The 11,682-nt window shown below is 42.1% G+C and overlaps 1 protein-coding gene across 1 annotated transcript; it reads right to left on the bottom strand.

Annotated features, from left to right (window-relative positions):
• Positions 1 to 541: 541 nt before the first annotated feature.
• LOC123444244 (5'-nucleotidase SurE) lies at positions 542 to 4,745 on the bottom strand. Its single transcript, XM_045120908.1, has 10 exons — positions 4,347 to 4,745; positions 4,074 to 4,168; positions 3,902 to 3,969; positions 3,775 to 3,818; positions 3,619 to 3,696; positions 3,349 to 3,502; positions 2,170 to 2,322; positions 1,975 to 2,085; positions 1,245 to 1,310; positions 542 to 1,117 (listed from the first exon to the last, which is right to left on the bottom strand). Exons 1-10 carry the CDS (start codon positions 4,640 to 4,642, stop codon positions 965 to 967), a joined length of 1,218 nt encoding a protein of 405 aa, XP_044976843.1. The 5' UTR covers positions 4,643 to 4,745; the 3' UTR covers positions 542 to 964.
• Between the last annotated feature and the right edge of the window lie 6,937 nt (positions 4,746 to 11,682).

Here is an 11,682-nt window from a genome sequence, read left to right as displayed (position 1 = left end):
ATGCAGAGACATGTTGCTAGCGTGTGTGGTCCCAGGCAATACGCAATGCACCTCACCTCTCACGTCATGGGCCCTTCCCACTCCATCGCCCGCTCAGTCATCAAGGAGGAGCCCACCTCCTTCAACGACTAGAAAGAGGTAGCCAAGTCGCCACCTCTAGCCACGGAGGACGAGTAAGATCAACTCATGGCATTGTCGCCACCATAAAACCACCACGCCCAAGTCAGTTTAGTTTAGATTAATTTTAAATAGTTTAGAATACCAAACTAGTTAAATTTCATTAAATATAAATGTAATATGTCGAATGGGTCTAAATTCCACCAGATTTACAAGTTTGCAATGTTTATAAACTACGAAAAGTTCAAGAGAAGTCCTTGGAGGGCCTTCGTCCAGCCAGATGTCCAGTGACCACTAACACGTCCGAAACGTTGTCTGTGGACATGTGAGGTATTCATTTAAGCATCCACGTTGGAGATGCCCTAACATTAGCATTAAAGAATAGCCTGAATAACTCGTCAATTCTGCCACCGCTCACAGCATGTCAAGAGAGACCAACACACTAAATTGTTGGAATTGCATTTCAGGTTACATGAGGTCAAAAGATTTTCGTACGACATGGTCCAGAAGGTACAAAGCAAAAAATCAATCACACCCATCCGGTGCTAAACACAACACCTTTCTGGAACAAACCACACTGAAAAATAGTGGGGAGTGGCAGTATTCGTCTAGTAGATGCAATCGCCTACATGGTTACATCCAAACTGTAGGGGCTCCAGCATCAAATCATTTTACATGACGAAGAAAATAGGCAATCGTAGGAGAAGAAGAACAAAAACAAAGACTGCACTGAACAAACATGGAACGCAAAAGACGGGACAAGAATCAAGCCAATAAAGCAAGGGCAGAGGAGATAGACACCAAGGCAAGGACTAAAGCACCTACAGTGTACATGTCTGCGTGTTTGTTAGGTCGCTGGAGCTTCCTTTTCTTCGGCTATACCTGGAGAAGCTTCCTTTTCTTTGTCAGACGCAGCCACAGCTGCTGACAGCCAGTCTGAAGCTGGAGCTTCAAGTTCAGGCTCGACATGGCCGTGCACATTCAGAGGAGTGACAGATATCTGTAGGTTGTAGATGGGGAAAACGATTAGCAAGTTGTAGATGGGGAAAACGATTAGCAACGGGAGAACACAGCGTGCGGGCACGCGCGCGCACACACACACAAAGAGAGAGAGAGAAAGAGCTCACAAATCCATTTTCCAAGGCTCTGAAATCGATATCATCATCCAAATCTTTGTGCAGCTTCTCAATGAACTGCAATTTTTTGTGAAGCCAAGTAAGAAAAGGATGCCCAAAAAACTCTGAGGGTCTTCAAATGTGCTTACAAACATGCTTTTGATTGAAAGGTATTCTAGATGAATTTTGAAGGATTCTAATCCTTAGGATTTTTTCCTTTTTTCCTTAGGTTCATTTGTACTACTGTAGATTTCAAAGAAAAATATCCATCCACTCCAACCTCATATGAAGAATCCTATCTTTTTCCTATGCACAATCAAACAATCATACAATTCACTATGTTATGACACTATTACTGTATTTTTCCTAACCCTGTGTTTTACAAATCATGTGAATCAAAGAGGCCCTCAGAAGTCAGTACACTCTCACTTCTACAAAAAATAAACACTACTCAATCCGTTCCTAAATATAAGTCTTCTAAGAGATTCCACTACGGACTACATATGGAGCAAAACGAGTGAATCTAAAGTATGTCTATATACATCCGTATGTAGTTCGTAGTAAAATATCTCAAAAGATTTATATTTAGGAACGGAGGGAGTAGAATATATTTAAAAGCTCCATATGACCATAAGTACCTAGTTTGGTTGCTTAAAAGTTCATTTTTGTTTTGTACCTGGCCAAAGAAGTGGAGCTATGTGTTTTGATTGTGCTATACAAGAGCTCTCGAAAATACACTTACCTCGGCGCGGAAAGATTTCTTCACTACTTCTCGAGCTTCTGGCTTCCCTGAAGCTGCAACAGACTCAACCTCAACTGTCTTCCGCTGAGTATTACCTCTGCGTGCAGCTCCCTGAGGATGAAAGGACAAACCAATTAGATACTGCACTAATGATGACATAATAAACTTCTTTGTAGTAAAAAATTTGCTTCATACTGCTGCAGAAGCATCCTTCCCAAGCTGTGCGAGCTGAATACCAAGGCTTTGATGCATGCCCATGAAGTGAGCAGCAGGTTGAGGTCTACTTGTCGACACAGCTTGCCAGCTTTGAGCAGGACTGTATATACTTTGCTTGGTCAACTTGAAACCCTGGCATCAGGAGCAGGGGGGAGAGAGAGAGAGAGTTAATTATGTGTAAAAAAGGAATAGAAACTACCTATGCACTGAAGATTTTTGCCTTTTACAGTTGTTAAAAATAATACAGAATTTAACAGAAGATTCCAAAGTGATCTGATTTCCCCATTATCAACAATATAAACAAATATCATTGTTTCTCCAATTTAGTAAGGTTGATTTGTTGTACATCTAACTGCATGACGTCAGAATCAGCTTGCCAACATGGCTAATCATTCGATTCTATACAGCTTACCAGCTGAAGCTCAAGTCATGAACTTGATGCAGAAAAGAAACGATGAACCCATGTGCCCATTAAAAAATCAAGAAAAACATTGATGTGTTACATATTATTTACGGTCATTAATTCTTAAATAGAAATCAGGCCTCTCTTTTAGTGAAAAAAAATCATTGATATTAAAGGATCGAGCCAAAGTCAAGCGAACATACGACCATGCTACATGCGGAGAAGTCCAAAGTAAAATATCAGATCAAGGGACAAATACACACTACAGTGCTATGATAGAGAAGTCACAGCAGAAGGGACTTAACCACTGGAGACACGACATTGATTTTTATCCAAAAAAAAAAAGGTTCAGGTGTCAAAATAGGGCAACTTCTGTGTAATTCATTTTTCTTATCACTCGATCATCAGTGAGGCGCATCAGATGCTTCAGTGGCTAAACACTTCAAAAAAGTAGCTCACTGACGACATAGCAAACAACATACATTCTATATTAGTGCAGAAACTTGTTGATTTACACTTAAGGCTAGCCTCTAATAACATAACTGGTATATGATGCTCTGAAGTTGAGGACATAATGAGTTATATACTTATGTGTAGTGCTCTGGCCCATAAACAATAGCAATAGCATGGTCCAGTATGCTTGTCACCAAAAGACAAAGTGAACAACAAGTAAAAGGATTCATGTACTTCTACAGCTATGTTGCTATTTTTGGCCCTAAATGGAGTTTGAGTTCAAGTTTTGTTCACAAAATAACCTTATTTGCAGCTGGCGAGCTTGGAACCCCAACATTTAGCAGGCACCCTTTGAGGAAAGTTCCCTTCTCAATATCTGCCAAGGCAGCATGTATCAGTGGCAAACACAGCCCAGCTGCATCCTGGTAGTCATTGTCTTTGGTTTCATTCTTCTTCCTAGTTGCATATATCCACCATTCGTCATTAGCTTGTGTTACTGAGTGAACAAACAATACCAGGAATGATAGAGTAGATTTGAAACACAGTTTTAATGTGACTAATCGCATACCCACCAATTCAATGAGATTGCAATTGAAGGTACCCCACACATTAAGGCCTCTCTTGCAGCAGCAATGGCAGAAGAGTGGAACCTACACAGATTTGTAATCAATTGCATAACTAAAGTGAAAACAGACTATAAATGGCCCACTAGTGAAACAAGAGCATACATCTCATAGCCGCAGTTTGGCCCAGCATTGATACCGCTGATCACCTGCAAACCAAATGGAATCATCCTCAATGACAAAGGATAGTAAATCCACCTTCCCCCCTACACAAAGTTAACAAGCACAATACCAAAGCAGGTGCCGACCAAGAAAATAGCCTCCCAGATAATGCCAATGAGACAGAATCCACCGGCGTCCCTACATTAAGAGTCGTCATAATTAGCATAGAGCAAACTCACAATACCCAATCGATGAGGAATGGTATGATACAAATGGCACACAAATGGACGAAGAACCCTCACCTGATATCTCAAAAGCCTTCGCCCCTGCAAAATGGACGGATGTCGCGGACACGGTCTCCCGGATGGTAATGGAATGACCACAGACAGGCTTGTCCCTTCAAATTAACAAAATGTTGTGATTAAATTGCTTGAAGAACAACAGGGACAATGATTAATGATGGATTAGAGAGTTACAGCAGTTCACGGGGGAAAAAATCCAGCCAAAACGATGAATCTCAAGAGAGAAATGTAACGAGAAATCAGGAGGTTGGGCGCTCGGATTGGGGGACATACGATTCAGGGGCGCATACGTGGACGTCGCATCGGCCGCCCTTGACGAGGGCGTCGACGAGCGCCGCCAGACCCGGCGACTGGATCCCACCGGCGCAGGTCAGAAGGACGACGGGCTTAGCGGGCGCATCATCGGACGACCCATCCTCGGCCGCGGACGCCGCGGGAGCCGGGGTCTCGGCCGCGGCGTCCTCGGGCGGAGGCGGGCGGCGGGCGGCGAGGACGGACTGCAGATTGGACACGAGCGCCGAGGGGAGGGGGTTGGGCCTCCGGGACTCGTCGCCTGAGCTCGCGGCCATCGGTTTCGCCGGAGAGATGGACGGGCGTTGGGAGAGAGAGGGGGGAGGGGGGTACGGAGGGAGGAGGGGAGAGGCAAATGTTCCAGGCGAAGCGGAGGAAGAAAATGGAGTGGAATGGGGTGGGCGCGCATAGTTTATGGATTTATCCAGACCGGGCCCGCTCTACGTGTCGAGCGAGCCTCTTTTTGACCCGCACACATTTGAGAGGAAAGTCAAGTGCTGCCCAAGCAAAAGTGTGCCAAAATTGCTTTGTCAAATTGTCATCCACCATCTCCTATGCCTTCCTTCCTCCGAAATTATTTATCACTCAAGCATATTTAAACGAAGGAAGTATTTCTCAGTGTCTTTTTTGAGTCCATTATTGAAACAATGACAAGAATTATAGGACGAAGGGAGTAGTACATAATTAAACTGCTAGAAGAGCTTTGTCTCCACGTTTAGAATTGACAAAAGAAGTATGAGGAAATAAGCGAAAAAATAGTGAAAATATAATGAGACAAAGAGCACAAGAAAAGAGCTTTGTAAGCATGTTGCCAAGGGATGTGTTATATGTGATTCTTTCTGAATCTGATTTCCAACTCCTTTTTTATTGAAATTACTAAAATCCGTACGACGGGAAAATGGCAACAGGCCTGAATGACCCTGATCTCGTCCATTGTCGATCAGACAAGTGTTATTCTCTAGATAAATTTTGTAGTCGTTCTCATTTCAGTGTCTCTCTTAGGTGGGACTAACTGTGTTGTTCGTGTCGTCAATCGTGGTGGATGTTCTCCACTCATCCACCTGCACGATCTCACTAGCATTCATTCGGGACTGGTTGGTTCGATTTTGGGTAAACGCGCTTGCACTCCGCCATTGCTCTACCTCCTCTCTCATTCGGGGTGATTCGCGGCCGGGTCAAGGGCAGCTCGTTCTTCCGCGGTGAAAAGAGGCGGGAGTGCGGGGTTCATCTGCGATGGGTAACGACCAAGGTTGCCGATGAATTTTCCAGTGATTTCCTTTTCTGTGCGGTCCCTTCATCCCCTCTGTTCCTCGCATAATTCGGTAGTAGATGGGTCAGAACGATATTTATTGAGATTGATTTGTAGCAGAGGTAGGTTGAGGTGTGTTGGGTTCATCCCGTATTGGTTGGCGGCGGGGTGGTGTTGTGTAGTTTGAAGTGGAGATGGTTCAGAAACCCAAGTTCAATCCGGATTGGGTGAACATCGGGGTGGTGATGTTTGTTTACTCGGATAGGAATTTGAACCACATGCAATTCTTCCCCGATTTGTTGGTGGTTGTTGATTTTTGGTCCTCTTGCGATGTTGCAACCTATGGGTGCATATCTTTTTTGCACGATGATAGCATAGATAGCATGACAACCTCGATGGCGGCACGATGATGGAGATCATGGTGTGGCGCCGGTGACGATGAAGATCATGCCGGTGCTTTGGTGATGGAGATCAAGAAGCACAAGATCATGGCCATATCATGTCACTTATGAATTGCATGTGATGTTAATCCTTTTATGCACCTTATCTTTCTTAGAACGGCGGTAGCATTATAAGGTGACCCCTCACTAAAATTTCAAAGATAACATTGTGTTCTCCCCGACTGTGCACTGTTGCGACAGTTCGTCGTTTCGAAACACCACGTGATGATCGGGTGTGATAGACTCAACGTTCACATACAACGGGTGCAAAACAGTTGCACACGCGGAACACTCGGGTTAAACTTGACGAGCCTAGCATGTACAGACATGGCCTCGGAACACAAGAGACCGAAAGGTCGAGCATGAATCGTATGGTTGATATGATTAACATAGAGATGTTTACCAGTGAAACTATACTCAACTCACGTGATGATCGGACTTGAGTTAGTGGATTTGGATCATGCGCCACTCAAATGACTAGAGGGATGTCTATTTGAGTGGGAGTTCTTAAGTAATATGATTAATTAAACTAATTATCATGAACATAGTCAAAAGGTCTTTGCAAATTATGTTGTAGCTTGCGTTGTAGCTCTACTGTTTTTATATGTTCCTATAAAAAATTTAGTTGAAAGATGATAGTAGCAATTTTGCGGACCGAGTCCGTAAACTGAGTATTGTCCTCATTGCTGCGCAGAAGGCTTATGTACTTAATGCACCGCTCGGTGTGCTGCACCTCGAGCGTCGTGTGTGGATGTTGCGAACATCTGACATACACGTTTTTTATGACTACGTGATAGTTCAGTGTGTAATGCTTAACGACTTAGAATTGGGGCGCCGAAGACGTTTTGGAACGTCACGGAACATATGAGATGTTCTAAGAGATGAAATTGAGATTTCATGCTCGTGCCCTTGTTGAGAGGTATGAGACCTCCGACAAGATTCTTTGTCTACAAAGTAAAGGAGAAAAGCTCAGTCGTTGAGCATGTGCTCAGATTGTCTGAGTGCAACAGTCGCTTGAATCAAGTAGGAGTTAATCTTCCAGATGAGATAGTGATGGTTCTCCAAAGTCACTGCCACCAGGCTACTAGAGCTTCATTATGAACTATAAACATATCAAGGATGGATATGATGATCCTTGAGCGATTCGCAATGTTTGACAATGCGAAAGTAGAAATCAAGTAGGAGCATCAATTGTTGATGGTTAGTAAAATCACTAGTTTCAAGAAGGGCAAGGGCTAAAAGGGATACTTCATGAAACGGCAAACCAGTTGCTGCTCTAATGAAGTAACACAAGGATAAACCCAAACCCAAGACTAAGTCCTTCTGTTATGAGGGAAACGGTCACTGAGACGGAACTACCCTAGATACTTGGTAGATGAGAAGGTTGGCGAGGTCGACAAAGTATATTTGATATACATGATATTGATGTGTACTTTACTAGTACTCCTAGTAGCACGAGGGTATTAGATATAGATTCAGTTGCTAAGTGTTAGTAAGTCGAAATAAAAGCTACGGAATAAACGGAGACTAGCTAAAGGCCAGGTGACGATATGTGTTGGAAGTGTTTCCAAGGTTGATGTGATGAAACATCGCACACTCCCTCTACCATCGGGATTAGTGTTAAACCGAAATAATTTTTATTTGGTGTTTGCGTTGAGCATGAACATGATAACATCGTGTATATTGAAATACGATTATTCATTTAAAGAGAATAATAGTTATTCTGTTTGCTTGAATAAATACCTTCAATGGTTTATTGAATCTCAACTGTAGTGTTACACATGTTCGTAATATTGATGCCAAAAGATACAAAGTAGCAATGATAGTACCACTTACTTGTGGCACTGCCGCTTGAGTCATGTTGGTATAAAATGCATGAAGTAGCTCCATGCGGATGGATCTTGCTAGTCACTCATTTTTTGAAACGTTTGAGACATGCAAACCATATGCCTATTGGTATAAACGCATGAAGAAACTCCATGCAAATGGATCGTTTGGACTCACTTGATTTTGAATCATTTGAGACATGCAAATCATACCACATGGGCAAGATGACTGACGGCCTCGTTTTCAGTGAGATGGAACAAGAAAGTAACTTGTTGGAAGTAATACATTTTTTATGTGTGCAGTCCAATGAGTGCTGAGGCACGCAGTGGATATCATTATGTTCTTACTTCACTGACGATTTGAGTAGATACAGGAGTATTTACTTGATGAATCACAAGTTTGGAATATTGAAAGGTTCAAGTAGTTTCAGAGTGAAGTTGAAGATCGTCGTGACAAGAGGGTAACATGTCTACGATATGATCATAGAGATGAATATCTGAGTTGCGAATATGGTACACAATCAAGACAATGTGGAAATTGTTTCACAATTCATGTCATCTAGAACACCATAGTGTGATGGTGTGTCCGAATGTCATAGCCACGCCCTATTTGATATAGTGCATACTATGATGTCTCTTATCGAATTACCACTATCGTTTATGGGTTATGCATTAGAGACAACCGCATTCACTTTAAATAGGGCACCACGTATTTCCGTTGAGATGACACCGTATTAACTATGGTTTGGAGAAACCTAAGCTGCCATTTCTTAAAATTTCGGGGTTGCGATGCTTATGTGGAAAAGTTTCAGCATGATAAGCTCGAACCCAAAGCGGATAAATGCATCTTCATAGGACACCCAAAACAGTTGGGTATACCTCCTATCTCAGATCCGGAAGCAAAGTGTTTGTTTCTAGAAACGGGTCCTTTCTCGAGGAAAAGTTTCTCTCGAAAGAATTGAGTGAGAGGGTGGTGCAACTTGATGAGGTTATTGAACCATCACTTCAACCAGTGTGTAGCACGCGACATGAAGTTGTTCTTGTGGCGTCTACGCCAATTGAAGTGGAAACCGATGATAGTGATCATTAAGCTTCAGATCAAGTTACTACAAACCTCGTAGGTCGACAAGGTCACGCACTACTACAGAGTGGTACAATAACCCTGTCTTGGAGGTCATGTTGTTGAACAACAATGAACCTACAAGCTATGGAGAAGCGATGGTGGGCCCGGATTCCGGCAAATGGCTGGAGGCCATGAAATCCGAGAGAGTATCCGTGGATAAAACAAAGTATAGACTTTGGAAGAACTACTTGATGGTCACAAGACTATTAAGTACATATGGATCTTTAAGAGGAAGACAGACGATGATGGTGAAAAGTCACCATTAAAAAAAGCTTGACTTATCGCAACGATGTTTCCGACAAGTTCAAAGAGTTGACTATGATGAGACTTTATCACTCGTAGCGATGCTAAAAGTTTGTTGGAATTATGTTAGGAGTTGTTGCATTATTTATGAAATATTACACATAGGATGTCAAAACATTGTTTCCTCGACGGTTTCCTTGAGGAAAGGATGTATGTGATACAACCAGAAGGTTTTGTCGATCCTAAGGATGCTAACAAGTATGCAAGCTCTAGCGATCCTTCTAAAGGACTGGAGTAAGCATCTCAGAGTTGGATATGCGCTTTGATATGATGATCAAAGCTTTTGGGTTTATATAAAGTTTGTGAGAAACTTGTATTTCCAAAGAAGTGAGTGGGAGCACTATAGAATTTCTGATAAGTTTATGTGGTTGAAATATTGTTGATCGGAAAATAATATAGAATTTCTGAAAAACATAAAGGGTTATTTGAAAGGAGTTTTTCAAAGGAAAACCTGGATAGAGCTACTTCAACATTAAGCATCAATATCTATAGATCGAAACGCTAAATAGAACTTTCAATGAAATGCATACATTGACAAGTTTTTGAAGGAGTTCAAAATAGATCAGCAAAGAAGGAGTTCTTGGTTGTGTTGTAAGGTGTGAATTTTAGTAAGACTCAATACCCGACCACGACAGAAGAAATAGAAAGGACGAAGGTCGTCCCCTATGCCTTAGCCGTAGGCTCTAAAGTATGCCATGGTGTGTACCGCACCTGATGTGTACCTTGCCATGAGTCTGTCAAGGGGTACAAAGAGTGGTCCAGGATTGAATCACTGAACATCGGTCAAAGTTATTCTTAGTAACTAATGGACTAAGGATTTTTTTCTCGATTATGGAGGTGATTAAAGAGTTTGTCGTAAAGGGTTACGTCGATGCAAGCTTTGACACTAATCCGAATAACTCTAAGGAGTAAAGCGGATTTGTATAGTGGAGCAGTCATTTGGAATAGTTCCAAATGGCACGTAGTAGTAGCATCTACATGATAACATAGAGATTTGTAAAGCACACAGAGATCTGAAAGGTTCAAACTCGTTGACTAAAACCTCTCTCACAAGCAAGTTGTGGTACTTTAGTTGATTTTACTCTGTTTATCCTGTAGTTTAATTCAGTTTTAATTTCGATGTATTCTGTAATGTAAATACAATGAAATTAATTGTGTAAAATGAAATTTCAATAAAAAAAAGGAGTCTTCATGTCCCGTTATCGAGGACCTCGTTTAAAAAAAAATAGACGTGATCAAACCCCAGAACTGTATGGGTGTTGGATTCGTTAAAATCACATAGTGACGTGAACTAGATTATTGACTCTAGTGCAAGTGGGAGACTGTTGGAAATATGCCCTAGAGGCAATAATAAATTAGTTATTATTATATTTCTTTTTTCATGATAATCGTTTATTATCCATGCTATAATTGTATTGATTGGAAACACAAATACATGTGTGGATACATAGACAAAACACTGACCCTAGTAAGCCTCTAGTTGACTAGCTCGTTGATCAAAGATGGTCAAGGTTTCCTGACCATAGACAAGTGTTGTCACTTGATAACGGGATCACATCATTGGGGGAATGATGTGATGGACAAGACCCAAACTATAAACGTAGTATACGATCGTGTTAGTTTATTGCTACTATTTTCTGTATATCAATGTATCTGTTCCTATGACCATGAGATCATGCAACTCCCGGACACCGAAGGAATACCTTGTGCGTATCAAATGTCGCAACGTAATTGGGTGACTATAAAGGTGCTCTATAGGTATCTCCAAAGGTGTCTGTTGGGTTGGCATGGATCAAGACTGGAATTTGTCACTCCATGTGACGGAGAGGTATCTCGGGCCCACTCGGTAATACAACATCACAACAAGCCTTGCAAGCAATGTGACTAAGGAGTTAGTCACGGGATCCTGTATTACGGAACGAGTAAAGAGACTTTTCGGTAACGAGATTGAACTAGGTATGGAGATACCGACGATCGAATCTCAGGCAAGTAACATACCGAAGGACAAAAGGAATAGTATACGGGATTATATGAATCCTTGACATAGAGGTTCAAACGATAGAGATCTTCGTAGAATATGTAGGAGCCAATATGGACATCCAGGTCCCGCTGTTGGTTATTGACCAGAGAGTGTCTCAGGTCATGTCTGCATAGTTCTCGAACCCGCAGGGTCTGCACACTTAAGGTTCGGTGACGTTTCGGTATAGTTGAGTTATATGTGTTGGTGAACGAACTTTTGTTCGGAGTCCCGGATGAGACCTCGGACATCACGAGGAGTTACAGAATGGTCCGAAAACAAAGATTGGTATATGGGACGTTGGTATTTGTATTCTGTAAGGTTTTCGGGCATTGCCGCCAGTGTACCGGGAGTGACGAA

This window comes from Hordeum vulgare, chromosome 3H (assembly GCF_904849725.1).
Source record: "Hordeum vulgare subsp. vulgare chromosome 3H, MorexV3_pseudomolecules_assembly, whole genome shotgun sequence".
Taxonomy (NCBI): Eukaryota; Viridiplantae; Streptophyta; class Magnoliopsida; order Poales; family Poaceae; genus Hordeum; species Hordeum vulgare.
This window is presented reverse-complemented; position numbering and strand designations above follow the sequence as displayed.

Coding starts and splice junctions, on each gene's coding strand:
- LOC123444244 (XM_045120908.1), bottom strand. CDS start 4,642: ATGGCCGCGAGCTCAGGCGACGAGTCCCGGAGGCCCAACCCCCTCCCC. Junction 2,086..2,169: donor GGAAGGATGCTTCTGCAGCA/GTATGAAGCAAA, acceptor TTTCATCCTCAG/GGAGCTGCACGCAGAGGTAA. Junction 1,118..1,244: donor GAGCCTTGGAAAATGGATTT/GTGAGCTCTTTC, acceptor TACAACCTACAG/ATATCTGTCACTCCTCTGAA.